Source organism: Dendrobates tinctorius, unplaced genomic scaffold (genome assembly GCF_039654945.1).
Source record: "Dendrobates tinctorius isolate UK_male_01 unplaced genomic scaffold, ASM3965494v1 ptg000008l, whole genome shotgun sequence".
NCBI classification, from domain to species: domain Eukaryota; kingdom Metazoa; phylum Chordata; class Amphibia; order Anura; family Dendrobatidae; genus Dendrobates; species Dendrobates tinctorius.
In genome coordinates, this window is record NW_027361676.1 from 55447971 (window position 1) to 55465718 (window position 17748).

The following is a 17748-nucleotide window of genomic DNA, read 5'->3' on the forward strand; positions in this document are numbered from 1 at the left end:
CAATAGCGTTACAAGCGGGGGTGTGGTTGATTGGTGACGTCACCAGTCGGTGAAGACGGACAAATGCAGGGGCCAATTGCCGATGCGTTTCGAGGGTACCGTCCCTCTTTCTCAAGGTATGGCTGCCCTGCTACTGCTGTCCTTTATATAAACATGCCTCCCTGCATCGCTAAACACCCCAATATATTATTTATCATTGCACTTGAGTCTAAAGTAATTTATGCCTCTCCTATGGGGGTAACTGTCTATTGACAGCTATCCTTAATGTTCTTTCCTCCTTATTAGACCACGATATACAGGTAATGCAAAATTGTAATATGTCTTTTTTAAATTTCTTTTAATATTTCTTTGGTAGTTTTTGGCTACTCTGGCAGTATTTTTTAGCTTTTAGGCTATGTGCACACATAAGAATTTTTTTTGCGGTTTTTAAGCCTTTTTACCAAAACAAACGCTTAAAAACACTTAAAAGAAGCATCCCATTCATTTTAATGAAATCCGCACTTTTTGTGCATATTGATGCGTTTTTTGCCACGAAAAAATCGCAGCGCGGTAAAAAACGCAGCATGCTCATTAATTTTGTGGAAAAATACACATTTCTAGCTATTTTATATGAGACTGGGGATGCTCCGGAAAAAAAACGCATAAAAAACGTGTGCAGAAAATGCGCAGAAAACGCTCGGAAAAAAACGCGCGTTTTCTTGGAAGAAGTCCCGTTTTCAGTCAGTAATTTTCTGCAAACGGGTGCACATAGCCTTACAGTATTTAGGAGCACTCAACAATTGTTTCCCACTTTTTTCACACTTAGGGGAAACTTTTTACTTTTATGTTATGAATATTATTTTAATAATGTTTGTTAAATGTACAGTTATACAGTACTTGGCAATCACCATTTTTTCTGGTTCCCAGCAAGGTTTAACCCCTTCACAACTTGCGCCATACTAGTACGGCGCATGTAATGTCATGGCTCAGGCACTGAGCCCACCTCTTTCCCGGCACATGTCAGCTGTTTTGAACAGCTGACATGTGCCTGGAACAGCCGTGAGTGGAATCGCAATCCACCCACTGCCGTTATCCCGTAAACGCCACTGTCAAACTCTGACAGCAGCATTTAACATGCGATTCCGGCAAATGCGCCGGAAATCTGCCCATTGGTGACCCCGTCACATGATTGGATGGGTTGGAATGACAACCAGAGGTCTCCTGGAGACCTCTATGGTTGTCAATGCCAATGGTCGGCGCTCATAGCAAATGAGTAATTCTGCTATATGCAGGAGATTTGATCATTGCCTGTATGTAGCAGGGCTGATTGAGTTATGACAGCTTCTAGTTTCTCATGTAGACTATTGAAGCATGCCAAAAGTTAAAAAAAATGTTTTTAAAAATATTAAAAATTAAAGATATATAAAAGTTTAAATCACCCCCATTCAAAATAAAACAATATAAAAAAATCAAACATACACATTTTTGGTATCGCTGTGTTCAGAATCACCCAATCTATCAATAGAAAAAAATAATTAACCCGATGGCTAAACGGCGTAATGAGAAAAATAGTCAAAATGGCAGAATTACATTTTTTTTGGTCTCTGCAACATAGCATTAAAATGCAATAACAGGCGATCAAAAGATCGCATCTACACTAAAGTGGTATCATTAAAAATTTCAGCTCGGTACACAAAAAATAAGCCCTCACCCAACCTGAGATCATGAAAAATGGAGGCGCTGTGGGCCTCAGAAAATGATGCAATTTTTTTTTTTAACAAACTTTGGATTTTTTTTCACCACTTAAATAAAGAATCTGGACTTGTTTGGTGTCTATGAATTCATAATGACCTGGAGAATCATAGCGGCAGGTCAGTTTTAGCATTTGGCGCACATGGTAAAAAAAAAAAAATCCAAAAAATAGTGGTGGAATTGCACTTTTTTGCAATTTCACCACACTTGGAATTATTTTCCTGTTTTTGAGTACTCGATATGGTAAAACCAATGATGTCGCTAAAAAGTACAACTTGTCCTGCAAAAAACAAGTCCTAAGGCTGGTTTCACATTTGCGTTTTTTAGCGCTGGAAAAAAACGCATACCTGCGCATGCGTTTTTTCCCCTATATTTAACATGGGTGCGCATACCTGCGCGCTTGTAAGCGCATGTATGCGATTTTCATGCGCTGCGTTTTTTTGGGGTGTGCGTTGGTATTTTCCAGACGCAGCATGTTGCATTTTTTGGCCCTGCAAAAAAGCGCATACGCACATATGCGCACGTTTTGCGCTAAAAATGGCCATTATAGCCTATGGATGCGCATATGTGCGCACTGGCATGCTCATGTATGCGTTTTTTTGCATATGCGTTTTTTTTTTTTAACCATGGAATTTAGGGGTTTGGGTTAGAGTTAGGGTTAGTTAAGGGGGTTTAGGGTTAGGGTTAGGGTCAGGGTCAGGGTTAGGGTTGGGGTTTGGGTCAGGGTTAGGGTTAAGTATGGTTTGGTTAAGGGTTAGGGTCAGGGTTAGGGTCAGGATTAGGGTTAAGTATGGTTTTGTTAAGGGTTAGGGTCAGGGTTAGGGTTAGGGTTAGGGTTAGGGTCAGGGTTAGGGTTAGGGTTAGGGTCAGGGTTAGGGTTAGGGTCAGGGTTAGGGTTAAGTATGGTTTTGTTAAGGATTAGGGTCAGGGTTAGGGTCAGGATTAGGGTTAAGTATGGTTTTGTTAAGGGTTAGGGTCAGGGTTAGGGTTAGGGTTAGGGTCAGGGTTAGGGTTAGGGTTGGGGTCAGGGTTAGGGTTAGGGTCAGGGTTAGGGTTAAGTATGGTTTTGTTAAGGATTAGGGTCAGGGTTAGGGTCAGGATTAGGGTTAAGTATGGTTTTGTTAAGGGTTAGGGTCAGGGTTAGGGTTAGGGTTAGGGTTAGGGTCAGGGTTAGGGTTAGGGTCAGGGTTAGGGTTAGGGTCAGGGTTAGGGTTAAGTATGGTTTTGTTAAGGATTAGGGTCAGGGTTAGGGTCAGGATTAGGGTTAAGTATGGTTTTGTTAAGGGTTAGGGTCAGGGTTAGGGTTAGGGTTAGGGTCAGGGTTAGGGTTAGGGTTAGGGTCAGGGTTAGGGTTAGGGTTAGGGTTAGGGTCAGGGTTAGGGTCAGGGTTAGGGTCAGGGTTAGGGTTAGGGTTAGGGTTAGTTAGGGTTTAGGGTTTGGGTTAGGGTTAAGTATGATTTGGTTAAGGGTTAGGGTCAGGGTTAGGGTTAGGGTTAGGGTCAGGGTTAGGGTTAGGGTTAGGTTCAGGGTTAGGGTTAGTAAAGTCATGGTTTGGGTAGTGTGAGGGGCCACCTAAAAATGTTGGAAAAAAACGCAAACGCGGTAAAAACGCACTAAAAACGCATACAAACGCATAAAAACGCTGCGTTTTTTTCATGCATGCTCATAAAAATGCTTGAAAAAAACGCAGCAGTTGTATGCTTATGTATGCGTTTTTTCAATGCGTTTTTTTGCGGGAAAAACGCGCTGCAAAAAAAAGCAAGTGTGAAACTAGCCTAACATGGCTATATTGACGGAAAAATAAAACAGTTATGGCTCTGGGAAGAAGGGGAGTGAAAAACAGAAACGCAAAAACTAAAAAAGGCTCCGTCATGAAGAGGTTAATCCCTCTTGTGGATGAGATCAGCCAGATCACACTCAATCTCCTGTGTGCACTTGTGTTTGCTTTTCCAATGTAATTCTAAGGCCGGGGTCACACTTGCGTGTGCAGTGCGAGAAACTTGTGCATCAATACCCAGCACTGCCGCAGGCACTCAGACTGGAGTGTGCGGCTGCATAGAAATACATGTAGCTGCACACTCCGGTCCGAGTGCTGGTGGCAGTGTCGGGTATTGATGCGAGAGACTTGCATGAGTTTCTTGCATTGCAAACGCAAGTGTGACCCCGGCCTAAGATTCACATTGGGACTCACAGACATGCTATTGCAAAGCTACTTGCAGTCCATCCTAAAAGGCCTGGTTAGTCTTTTTCACACTCATGTGGTATAGAAGAGGTTTGGAACCGAAAAAGAGGGTGATAGGTAAAAGATTAAATACACCCACATTAAGCTACATACATATTGATATGGGACTAGTGAATACATTTTTACTATGAGTGCTTCCGTAAACTTATCAGTTGGAAGTCAATCCTATAAAAGAACATGAAGCCATATTTTATAATACATTGCTATTAACAGCAATTTAATCCCTAGTGAGACAGAAAGTAAGGTTTTTAAGGGTTTTCTGTTGGGATATTAAAATTACCATTGGTAAGTAATCTCTATAAAAGAAAAAAAAGCCATACTTGCCACTGGAATTTGCCTCATGCTCCAGCGCTTCTGCGTCAATGGTTTTTCCAGATTGGAAGAGATTACATCACAGCTACCAGTGCTCTGACAGTTGAGGCCACTAAATGTCTGGTGGGTTAGGTGGCTGGGATATCATCATCAATTCCATACTAGCAGAGACTATTGGAGTAGCAGCAATGATGCGGGGGGGGCTTGGCTGATTATGGTAATATATGGTGTTTTTTCTTTTAAATGGATGGCTTCCCAAAAATAACTTTAGAAATTCCCTTTATAGTCCTACTTACGATCGCTCAAGAAGACATTTTAAATTTTTTCTACATTTAACAATGGAAGGATACAAATATGTCACGTTTAATTATAAAACCTTTGCCTGAAATATGTCAATTGAAACAGTTTTTCTTGCATTTTTTTACCCTCTTTTTTGAAAAAAAAAACATTGGCAAAGCCAATACAGATCCTATTCCATTAAAAGTTTAATTAAAAAAAATCTCAACTTCTTGTCAGTAAGTCTAATAAAACACTCCCTGATAATAAACTGGCACATGTTTGGAAACTGATGGGATGTTCACCTGAGATTTTCTTTCCTTACCTAAAAAGTTAAAGATAAAAATAGACATTTTTGACTTTTCTTTAGCTCTGTAGAGTGACAAAGAAAGTCATCAATGCGCACACGTTCTCCCCTGTGACTTCCTCATGAAGCATCTTCTCACGTGTTAAGATTCCTATCATTACGGCATGCGGGGGAGTAAAATGTTAGTTATCGGTAGGGAAGTGAATAAAAAATCCAATTATTATATATAATTTCAAGTAGATTTGGATGTGACTTAGATGTAAAAAAAATTTTTTACATGAAGTTTTGGTGTACACAAGACTTACATTTCCTGTTTTCTGGAGGTCACTTTTTTACTTTATATGTAGAATGTGGTGGCGTCGTCATGGTCATCTTATGGTTAGAAAGTGCCAGATACGATATTTAAAGAAGCTTTCCAATCTCAGGACAAATTTCAGCAGTCACTTTATGCAACAGCAGACAACCAAATTGTGAACTCTGTCACCAGTCCCCTATACAGCATTTCACTGACTAGATCACTGCATGGTATTAGGTGACCACTATACTATGGTTAGAAAAAAAGCTCTTCTAAGACTCTATAGGAAAACCAATAGAAATTAATTCCTAAACAATGAATCCATAAAGTTTCTCCATTCATGTTTTTCTGTCACTAGTGATGGAAGAATAAGAATTCACACTACCCAACCTTTCCATTGCACTAGATGTAAGCTCCATTCATGGTGCACATTTACCAGTACAACTGCACAGTCAGAACATACAGGTAATGTTTAGAAATCTGTTGCAGACTACATCTCTAGTTTGCAGGCTGGTGCACAAATCATGTATTATCAGACTGTGTATAGAAGCCAAATGGATTCTATAAGGGTTATTTCCTGCGTTCCATCTGTCCTTCTGCTAATTAGAACCTGCTGCCACCGGCTGACAGTGCTTGGCACCAATTACTACAGCGTTAATGAAAACCTTTCACACTTTATTAGTGAAGAATTCTTCGCTCATATTAACTCCTATGAACTGCTTATCCACACCAGAAGAAAACACTACCATGTCAACAATAACGGTCACAAAACATTTATTCTGGTAAATCACAACACTGGTCATTTACAAACAAATAGGAAGTATATGAAATGAACAGTATATATACACGTGCCTCTCATGATCGATGCTGGATCATGACAGATAAAAAGCACTAGTAACCTTTTTTTTTATCCTTAAGCTGTGTGCTTAAAGTTAGTTTTTGCCCCCGGTGGCCATTAGGGTCATTGCACTGTGTGGTTTCAATTCTAGCTTTGCCCCCTGTGGCCGTTAGGGTCATTGCACTCTGGTTACTTTAGTATAGTGCACGTGATTATGAAGCAGGTGTGATTGCTGGCTCTTACCTATAAATGAGTGTCTGGTGGTTGCAATCACTGTTGGTGATATTGCTCATTTCCAACCAAGACTGGTGAAGGAAGGAACTACAGAGAGCAGCTCAGGGGAGCTCTGGTGTAAAGTCTGATGAAGGAAGGAATTACAGAGAGGTGTTCCTTGCAGCTCTGACAAAGCTTGGAGAAGTAGCAGCTATTCTGGAGGAAAGCCGCATTCTGGTGGTGGACTCTGTTGCTGGGAGCAATAGCAACAGAGCAAAGCTAAGTGGTGTTTCCCTGTTTGTATTTTTCCCTGGTGTGTATTAGTACAGCGGTGCTTGCACCACCCAGCTCCCTAGCAAGGGATAGGTGTAGGGTGTGCTAGGGTGACAGGTTCCGGCTTGGCGACAGATTAGGAGCCTGTATAGGCAACGTTAGGAGTGTGAGGGACACTGACTTAGGGGAGTGCAGGGGGTCTCCACGTCCCCATTGCCTATCGCAGGGCCCACCATTGTAACTGTTTCCCCTTCCCCCGTGTCTTGTTGTTTTAGTTACCAGCCTGCGGGTCGTGTCACACAGGACAGGTACACGTGACAGTGCCATTTAACATAGCTGGAACTTCAACATAAAGAATTCCAGATTGGTTTCCGTAAATCAAGTTGTTGTTTTTTTTCAAAGAATTTAAAAGCTATGGACCCACCAGAAAATGAACAAACATGATGTTTACGTATGGCAGTGGTTAGCTTAAAGCATCGCTGTTTCCAATAACTTTTCAGAATAAGCTGTGGAGTGCGTATATTTTTCACCAGTTTCCACTCTATGGGATCTATTTTTAATTACTAGTTGTCTCTAACATAGTTGGTGGAGGCTTAAGGCCCCGTCACACATAGCGATCTTGCTAGCGAGATCACTGCTGAGTCACTAGTTTTGTGACGTAACAGCAATCTCACCAGCGAGATCGCTGTGTGTGACAGCGATCAGCGACCGGCCCCCCTGCCGGTATCGCTGATCGCTGTAGGAAAGCCCTGGATATTTTTTTGGTCGCTGGTCTCCCGCTGGCCAGCACGCATCGCTGCGTGTGACAGGCAGGAGACCAGCGATCAGCTGGTAACTAACGTAATCGCAGGGTTTCTAAGCACTGCGCTGTGCTCAGAAACCCTCTGTGTACCTTAGTTACCAGTGCGCTGATGCAGGGAGCTGGTAACTAAGGTACACATCGGGTTTCTAAGTGACGCACATCCCTTAGAAACCCCATGTGTACCTTAGTTACCAGCTCCCTGCATCAGCGCACTGATAACTAAAGTACACAGCGACGCCCTGCGCTCAACGTTGCTGGTCCTGATCGCTGGTGAAGCTGTCTGTTTGACAGCTCACCAGCGATCATGTAGTGACTCACCAGCGATCCTGACACGTTGATATCGTTGTCGGGATCGATGGTGAGTCACTATGTGTGATGGGGCCTTTAGTCATTATGACCTTATACACCAGTACTGTACAGTGTATCTGTAAATCCAGCTCTGGGGTGTGGCTAAAACGCTTACTAGGATGTAGCAGCTGGCTTTACTCTGCGCCTTCTGCCTCCCTTTTCCATACACTTCGATAGGCAGATGTAATTTGATCCCTCAGTGAGTTTATCTTGTTGACTAACATGATTTTGAGCTGTTTTTTTAAAGTGGAGAAATGGCTCATAAAGAAATAAGCATATGTCTCTGATCAGATAAAATATAAAATAATTGATTTATGCAAAGTGTGTTGAAATGATAGTGATCATTTAAAGGGAATCTGTCAACAGTTTTATGCTACCCCATCTGAGAATAGCATGATATGGGGCAGAGAACTAGATTCCAGTGATATATCACTTAGCTTTCAGGGTGAAGTGGTTATGATGATAAAAATCACTGTTTTCTTTGCTGCAGATTTAGCAGCGGTCTGAATCCACCCATTTCTCTGATTGGCAGAAAGCTGTTAGTTGTGTTTTTGCTGCACTCAGATTACATGGCAAAAGCCTGCTCACAGATTCCCTTAACATATTAAGTTGCAATCATTATTATTTCATTAATTTAAAAAACCCTCTCTTTACTGCAGTTCACAATAGTTTTGTGAGAATTTTATAATATACCCCAGTATGCTCTCTGTCTGGGCCAATTTATACAGGCATACTGGCTACATGTGTGATCTCTACCTCCTTCACCTGTAGACTCTGCCATGGTTTGTCTCCTCTCTCGTTATAAAGATTCCATCTGAATGTGACATTTTTTCTTGACTAATGACTTTGCTAGGTGGGGTTTTGAGATTGGCAATAATGTCCCCTCTAAGTCTTTGCACATCGTGAGCGAGGCTCTTTATATCAAACCAGGCAATATGGGACCGGATTTAATAAATGCAATAGATGAGCTCATAGTGCAACATTTATTACATAGAACACATATAAGAAGTGCAACCACCAGGGGGCAGAATGACTGCTAGTAGTTCCTGGTACACAGACCGGATTCATCTAGTGACATGTAGGTGAAATAGGCTGAGTTACAAAGGTTGAAAAAAGACCTAGGTCCATCAAGTTCACACTAATCCCTGCCCACTGCCTGCCTCCTGTCTGTGACTGATACTTGATGGGCATGCCCACTGCACTTCAAACTCATTAGCATACAATTTCAACTATGTTTTTTTGTTTTTTTTAAACCGCAAATGGATTTCTTTGACAAAGATAAGGATTTATTTAGTATTAAAGCAGCTCTAGATACATGATATTAGTTTGGGGTATATAAATCCTGATGACAGGTTCTCTTTAAGCTAAAGGGTAACTGTGCTTTCAAGTAACTATTCAGAATAAGCAGTCCTGTGTATGTATATGAGGAATAACATAATTTCTGGCCATTATGTGACTTAGGCTGGAGTCACACACAACGAATAAAAAAATCGGTCCGATTTGTACGGTACGAAATCACACAAAGATTTCTTGTCCAGGGATCCATCTGTCATCCGATTTTCCGGCGATGAACCGATTTTATTCGCATCTAAGCATCAAATTGACATCCAATGCCAATGCCTGATGCTCTTTCCTGTTGACCTGGAGAAGTCTTGCGATTTAATCGCAAGTCACACGTGTGGTGCGTTTTCAATGCGATTTTTAATCGCATCCATAGACTTGCATTGGCGAATCCGATCCGAAAATCGGTGACAATCGCAGCATGCTGCGATTGTCTCGGTCCGAGGAACGGATCCGATAAAAAAACGGATGATGGGAGCAGCACCACTTAATAACATTGGGACGACTGCAATGCGATTTTTTATCGCATTGCATTCGTCCGATTTCATCGCTAGTGTGACTCCGGCCTTATACTCTGCATCCTCACCAGTTTTTCCCTCTGCCTGCTGTATCTGTAATTTACAATCCACTAGGCGGTTGGAAGAAGAGTTGATTTCTCCCATAAACAGCTGCGCATAGAAAGATGAGATCATGCTTTTCATTCACTTTTTAGTTCACAGAGAAAACAACATAGATGATATTATACAGCAGAGCTGAGCTGTGGTGATATGAAGCAAGCTCTGATGTGAGGTAAGACACTTGTTATAGAGCTCTACACAATGTTTTTCTGTTTTCCTCTGTCTGTCTATTTCCTTCCCTGTGCCTCAGTCCTACTTAGGGCTCATACTCACTTGCGAGAGAATCGCAGGATTCTCGTGTGAGTCTCTCACATGAAAACCCGGCACTGCTGCTGGCACTTGGACCGGAGCGTGCGGCTACATGTATTTCTATGCAGCTGCACACTCAGGTCTGAGTGCCGGTGGCAGTACCTGATTTTCATGTGAGAGACTCGCTCGAGAATCATGCGAGTCTCTCGCAAGTGAGTATGAGCCCTTATCCTTCCTCTCTCAATGGAGGATAATGGGCTTTTTGGTGCCACCTTGGTTTCGCTGCACCATCTTCTGAACACAGCTTCTGACTGGCCAGAAGTCAGAAACTACATCACAAGTTCTCAGTGCAAGTCTATGAGAGCCAGAAAACTTTGTATTGAGTTGACTCTGGCTCCCTCAATGAAACACTGGAGCAGCTGGAAGGTCACAAACTGCAGGAGACCGACAAGAAAGGCGGTGATAACAAATGATGAAGCCAGAGGGTGAGTATAGGATGGGGCAGGGGACTTAGATTTAAAACTCCAGCACTACAAAAAAAAAAGCCAGAGTGATGTTATAATTATGACTAGATTTGAGAGTACTTAGTAGAAATATTTTTAGTACTTTAAAATAAAAAAGTGCAAAAATTTCAAATGTAAAGAACATACCCATGCGCTCACACATCTACCGCAGGTTGTGATTTTGAAATCTCCATAGAGATCTTTAATGGCACCAGTTGTGAAGAATCCTTCTACCATCAGCAAAATGCCATAGACAAAGAAGGCAGCTGCTATTCCATAGATGACATACTTGAAGATATCAATCCTAAGGGGAAAAAAGATGAAAGTTTTTAAAACTATTTGAAATATTAATGTATAAAAAATGCATTTATCTTAATGGCATATACAATTAAAGCACCAGTCTAGCACTTTTTTTTTATTTCTGTGCTAGAGTGGTGCCACTATCTAAGATCCATGCCCCTAGTAATACACTTACCTGTCGCCATCTTCAACTCTTCCCAGCGCCACTATGGTCCTACTCTGCAGTCTTGTGGCTGCAACTTCTAACTGACCGGAAGTCAGAGGTAACGGTCACAAGCTCTCAGTGTAAGTCTGAGAGTCTCATTATGGTTTTCATAGACTTCCATTGAGCTGTGACTTCCGGATCACCCAGCAAACACTGGAGTAATCCGATATGTCACAAACTGCTGGACATCAACCGAAGCGATGCCGAGAACAGATGGAGACTGGCCAGTATAATATTAGGGGCTGAGAACTTACATTAGTGGCACCACTCCAGTTGGTAAATTGAAAAAACAAACACAGGAGTGGTGCTTTAAGCTGAACAGTATATACAGGAGCTAATTGCTTATTACACTACATGGAGCACAATAGTACAAAAGAAATTACAAAAAACATTAATATTAAGAGTTCTAGGCCACTTATAAAATACTTGCAATGTACCATACTTCAGCTTTACAGTCTCTTTTCATCAATTTTAGAATGTGTTCACATCAGAGATGCGTGAATCTATTTGAAGGTCCCTGGTCCAACAGCCACATTAGTGGTCAATGGTCACAAGATGGAAGCTCTGTGAATACCTTGTGCCTATTCTGGTTTTTAAGCCCATGTACTGTCATCTTTGTGGTGTCACTATGAATAAGAAGAGGAATGACTGATTCTGACAGTTAGGACGCAGTTCCATCTACTTTCTCATCTTTTCTTGATGCTAAAGTTTTGCTAGTGGCCCCAAAGACCTTTGCTACACACTTTCATTAATTAAGTAATCTCGCCCACATCTTTCAACTTCTTTTTCTCTATTGCGTAAGGTCCCCTCTCTGGCATAGCGCAACTACTGATAACCTAAGACCTTGTGCTCATCATATGTATAGACAACGTGGTCCCCCTGCAGACTAGCAAACCGCTTGATCTTAATGAGAGATTTTTTTTAAAGAATGCTTAAAAATCATTATCATCAGCCAATCGCCCTATAAAAACATGATTTTCTGTTGATGGCAAAAAATTTTATTTATAAAGAATGATCATATTAACAATCGCCCTGTGTGCACAGGATGTCCATCGAGTTGTCTAAATGGGCGAGTAAGCAACTGCTAATCAGCTAGGATATAACCGATCAAAGGTTTTTCTTTTTAACAGCCGTGGCGAGCTCGTGTAAGTGGGCCATGACTGGCAAGCACGGATGGACGTTTTCTAGTCTCATCAATCTTCAGATAAGCGAAGACAAAAGCTCAAAATAAAATAGGTAAAAGTTCGTAACACTGTGCCCAGGTGTTGCATACCGCAAACATGAATTCTGCATAGTATCTTCTAACGATCTTTATTTGAGTTTTTCAAAGATAAAAATATATCTCTACGTGCAACTCAGAATATGATTGTGGTCTCTTTCTAGACTCTGCCTGAAACCAATTACCCGATCTGCACTTTATGCACAGCACCATAACATGACAAGATGTTTTAGAAGATCAAAATAATCATGTATGACAGGACTAAAAGTGTCAGAAGGGAAGAACAAGGAAAGCAGCAGTTATATTAATACATTAATATTCCAAGAAATAAGAAAAAAAAGCTATATATACAGCGGATGAAATAAGTTTTGAACACGTCACCAATTTTCCAAGTAAATATATTTCTGAAGGTGCTATTGACATGAAATTCTCACAAGATGTTGATAAAAACCCATCCATTCCACACAGGCAGAGAAATCAAACCATAGCTGTCCATAAGTTAAGTCATGTGTAATAATGAGAAATGATGCAGGAAAATCATCCTGGTAGATGGCAGCAGATTTTTCTCAGGAATTTCTTCGTACATTTATTCAATCATTCTTCCTTCAATTATATGAAGTTTGTCTTTGCCATATGCTAAAATACAGCCCCACAGTATGATGTTCCTGGAAGGGAGGTCCAGGACAGTAGTTGTAGCCGAGGACACCGGGGCTCTGGTGTCCTGGCCTCTCCTCACAGAAAAATCATGCTCACTAGTCAGCATACCTGTGTCTCCGGACTCAGCTCCTTCAGGGTCCTTCCCATGCAGTGAAAGACCGTTTCCAGGAAAATTCACATCAACTGAGACACAGTTCATCATAAGTTCAACAAAGACTGACGATTTCCCAGTTTCCTGTCTATTCAGCTCTGCCATGGCCAAGCATCCATCGGTCTTTTTCGCCCCAGACACAAGATCATTAGTAAGTAACCCCTGAGGATGAGCCCTGAACTGATATACTGTGCTCTGTACTGGCTCCGCTTCTTCTCCATATGTACTTACTGCTTCTGTGGGTCCCCCTGACTGTTTTGCCCCGGTCTTATGGGTGTGTACCCAAGCAATAAGTTGCCACATTCTTCTGTACTAGCCAGTTGCTGTGCTGCGCTGGTGAGGAAGAAGGCTGGGTTTCTTACTTGCAACATTGCGACACTGCTGCCGAGTCCTGGGATTATTGCCCGTGTGGACGCTTCGGCGCCTCTGGCCCTCTACCTTTAACTCAGACTCTTTCAAGCTTAACAGGCAGCAGCCCCTCCTATATTAACCCTTACTACACTATGTGTTACCAATTCCCTGGAGTCTTGCATGGTGAGTGTACTCCAGGCCATAGAGGTTGAGTGTATTACTTATTGTCTTTTTTCAAACAATTCTACCTACTGATTCCAAGTCTTTCAGTAGCTCTCCACAGCTGGTTCAGGGCTCTTGGACAACTCTTCTGATAATTATTTTCCCTTCATTATCTGAAATCTTGCGGGGAGCACATAGTCGTGGCCAAATTATGGTGAAATTATGTCCTTTCCACTTCTGGATTATGGGCCAAACAGTGCTCACTGGAGCCTTCAGTAGTTTAGAAGTTCTTCTGTAACCAATGCCATCAGTATGTTTTATATAACAAAATAACCATAAATATTAATGAAATGGTTAACAGGTAGAAGTCAAATAGTTAATTTGACAAAAGAGCAAGAAAAGCCCATAGAGTATATAACCCATAAAAAGAAATTTATTTGAAGATTTAAAAATAGCATCACAACATTAGACAAATGCAGAGGCTGCTAAGCACCATTGCAGGTATTCACATATATGCAAGCAATAATTGTCCATAACTGTTAAGGTAAATATAAAGCATCAAACTAAGAATCATGTCCCATCAGGGAAATGCAAAAGCTCACAAAAATAATCAGCTGTGACCCCATGATGTCCTGTCTGTATATTCTTTTGCTTCCTCCCCTCCCCAGGAGCTGTGGTATGATCAGATCATGACTCTGTACAGTAACGGTCCTGTTACACATAGCGACACTCCAGCGATCCCGACAATGATACGACCTGGTAAGGATCGCAGGTACGTCGCTACCTAGTCGCTAGTAAGCTGTCAAACAGGCAGATCTACTCAATGATGCAGCAATGGTAAGGCGATCCGTATAATGACCTCGGTGGTCGTTGGAACCTTGTCACAGCAGCTATTCTGACGACTCAGACCTCGATAGGCGTGCTTTAGCGTTGCCTTTTCCACGCCCCTCTGCTCCGATTGGTGGCCACTACTGCGCTAGCACTACGCAGTTTGATTCAGCGTCCCTGTCTGAGTCGTTAGTGCGCTATTTATTTGTGGATCCACAGTCACTGACACGGGGACATGCGATTATTATAACTGTACATGTTAAATGTTAAGATTGCATAAAATTGATAGCTGACCTATAAAAGGAAACGCTACAAAGATCCTAATTTGAAACCACCAATCGGAGCTGAGGGGGGCATTGAAAAGACAAAGCAAAATCACGCCTGCGTCCCTGAGTTCTGAGTCGCCGAGGTCGCTCGTCGTTGTTATGGCGTCAAACACAGCGATGCATGCTGGCCAGCGGGACACCAACGATCAAAAAATGGCCTAGGACATTTGAGCACGATCAGCGATTTCGCAGCGGGGGGCTAGTCACCGCTATGTGTCACATGTAGCGAGTTCGCTGGCGAGGTCGCTATTGCGTCACAAAACCTGTGACGTTTCAGCGATCTCGCTAGCGATCTCGCTATGTGTGAAGTACCCTTTAGACACATCCATTACACAGTACACAGCAGGAGCACATAAGATTATCTTAGCACAGAAACATTTTATTTAATCACATTAAATTGTGGAAATTATTGTTATTTGAACATCTATTGATTAAAATCAAATTAAAATTAACTTTGTGGGAAAACCCCTCTAATTTTATATTACGATAGATAGTACTTTTACGGATGCGGCAATACTAAATATTTTTTATTTATTTATTTTTATTGGGGATAAATAAGTAATATCAGCTTTCATATTTTTCTTTTTTTTAAATTTGTAAACATTTTTTGTTCTTTCTTTTTACTCTATTTTTAGTTGTCTTGTGGTTCTTGTGTAATCAGTGTTAGACGTTTGCAACTAATGATATGCCCGTGCTCCGGGGCAGGACTGTGTGCAGAGTTTTATCTTCCTGCTCTAAGCCAGAGAAACGAAGAAGAGGTCTCCCCACAGGTTGTGCCCAAGCACAGACATATTCCTCATCATAGAGACAGACTGTATGTGCTTCGAGGTAGGCCTGTGAGCAGGTCTCTCCTTGGTTTCTCTCACTTAGAGCAGGACAGAGCAGGAAGATAAGACTGCGCCTACAGTCCCACCCCAAAGCACAGGCATATCATTAGCTGCAAACTTCTAGCACTGAATACACAAGAACCACAAGACGGATTTCTTCACCCCAGGTATCATTTTAATCAGCTTAACACTGTCATCCTGACAGTGTCACTAAGTTACTTAACAAAATCCTGCTGACAGGTTCACTTCACATCTGTACATATGTTAGGCTTCATAGGAGGGCCAAAATGGCTGATGAAGGCCCTTGGCTTCCATAATAAACCATCAGTTCTCCACAATCATGTCTCAGGTAGCTGGTGAAAGCTGATAACCGCATGTATTGGCAAACATGCCTTTGAAATAAAGTTCAACAGTGGCATTTAAGAAGCTAAAATACAGTGATCGGAATTCAGCCACTCTAGTTACAAACAAATGCCAGCTATTTATCACAGCTGGCATCTACCTGCCATTGTGCAGGCTCAGGAAGGGGTTAAAGAAGCCATGGCATCTCTACTGATGTTTCTGTTTTAAAAAATGATTGTATTTTCCAATACTATAACAACTGAATTATTTATTTTAACACTTTACTGTGCTGTTCCTCTATTCTATTTTTTTAAATACGTTGACAACTCTGTGGCCAGCTAGGGATGTGCTCCCGGACATTTGGACACTCCGTTTTGGCAAAGGGAATGATTAAACAGAGTTGTTTGTTTATTTTTAAGAGGATTAAGAGGAACAGCAAAATGCAGCGTTATAAGAAAAGATTCCATTTCATGGGGGATGTCAGGAGTGGAGACAGGTCCTCTATTACCCATATGTATATTTTTTATATATGTTATATAAAAATGTAACCAAAATAAGATGACTATTTGGCTTTTTTCATGAAAAATATTTTGCATTTTGCAATGCCCAGCATGTAATTTTGATGTTACTCTTTAGAGGTCTGAGCAACAAGTACAGTTACAATGACCATGTTTAGTCCCAATAGTAACGCTTACCACTTAGGGTGTGTGCACACACTGCGGATTCTGCTGCGGATTGATCCGCGCGCATTTTGCAAAAGACCTGCGGTTTATCTGCGGATTAGCCTGCGGTTTTGCCCTGCGGTTTATCACCTCTACAATGGAGGAGATGGTAAACCTCAGCGGAATCCGCAGCAAAAGCACGCGGAAAAATCCGCACCGTCTGCACTGCGGTTTCCATTTCCCATAGGATATTATGGTACTGTACACCGCAACAGAAACTGCTGCGGATCCGCAGGGCCAAAACCGCTGAGGATCCGTATTGTTACCTACCTAATGCTAGCACCATGCAGGATCCCTGCTCTGACAGGCAGGGTCGCCGGCGGGTCTCTTCACTCACCCATGCTGCAGTCAGTTCTTCCTGTCCCCATGCTCTGCATGCTTCCAGTCGGACCTCCAGCCATATCCTCTTAAAGGGCCAGGGCGTGCACTTGCTATTTCCTACACAGCCAATGGCTGTGGGATATTATGTATATATTGCTTCCTCCCCACTGGGGAAGTGCCTGAGCAACCTTCCTGTTTTGCAGTCTATGTTGTGTAAGGTTGCATACCAGTCTCTGCTGCACTCTGGTGCAAATCCTGCCTGCTGCACTCTGGTGCAAATCCTGCCTGCTGCACTCTGGTGCAAATCCTGCCTGCTGCGCTCTGGTGCAAATCCTGCCTGCTGCGCTCTGGTGCAAATCCTGCCTGCTGCGCTCTGGTGCAAATCCTGCCTGCTGCGCTCTGGTGCAAATCCTGCCTGCTGCGCTCTGGTGCAAATCCTGCCTGCTGCGCTCTGGTGCAAATCCTGCCTGCTGCACTCTGGTGCAAATCCTGCCTGCTGCACTCTGGTGCAAACCCTGCCTGCTGCACTCTGGTGCAAACCCTGCCTGCTGCACTCTGGTGCAAACCCTGCCTGCTGCACTGTGATACAAATCCTGCCTGCTGCACTCTGGTGCAAACTCTGTCTGCTGTACTCTGATGCGAACTCTAGCTGCTGCTCCCTCCTGTCTGTCCTCTGGGTCCAGCTGCTGCGCGTCTGTTGGTCTCTCCTGAAGTGGCACCTGACGTTCATCGGGAGCCAAGTCTAACCTCCTCATCAGAGGCTCTAGTGAACAGTCTGGTGCTCGCTTAGTCACGCCCTCCCAGGCTCTCCACGGTCCGTGGCACAGTGGTTCCACAAACCATGTCCACGACACCTAAGTGTAGGTTTTGTGCTGCTTTTTTGCAGTGAATATCAGTCATAGAAGAAATGCAAGAGGCACGGAAGCCATATTGGATCAGATGGGCAGCTGTAGTAATGCAGGGTATGCAACCAGCGAAAAAGGCATCCTA

At 42.5% G+C, this 17748-nt stretch overlaps 1 protein-coding gene across 2 annotated transcripts in view; it reads right to left on the reverse strand.

Moving 5' to 3' along the window:
* The window catches only part of GPM6A (glycoprotein M6A), a 546705-nt gene that overhangs the window by 39933 nt on the left and 489024 nt on the right, over positions 1 to 17748 (reverse strand). For both annotated transcript variants that reach the window (XM_073577617.1, XM_073577614.1), the window contains exon 3: positions 10495 to 10651. In XM_073577617.1, the coding sequence (XP_073433718.1) occupies positions 10495 to 10651 (157 nt within the window). The remainder of the gene's footprint in view (positions 1 to 10494; positions 10652 to 17748) is intronic.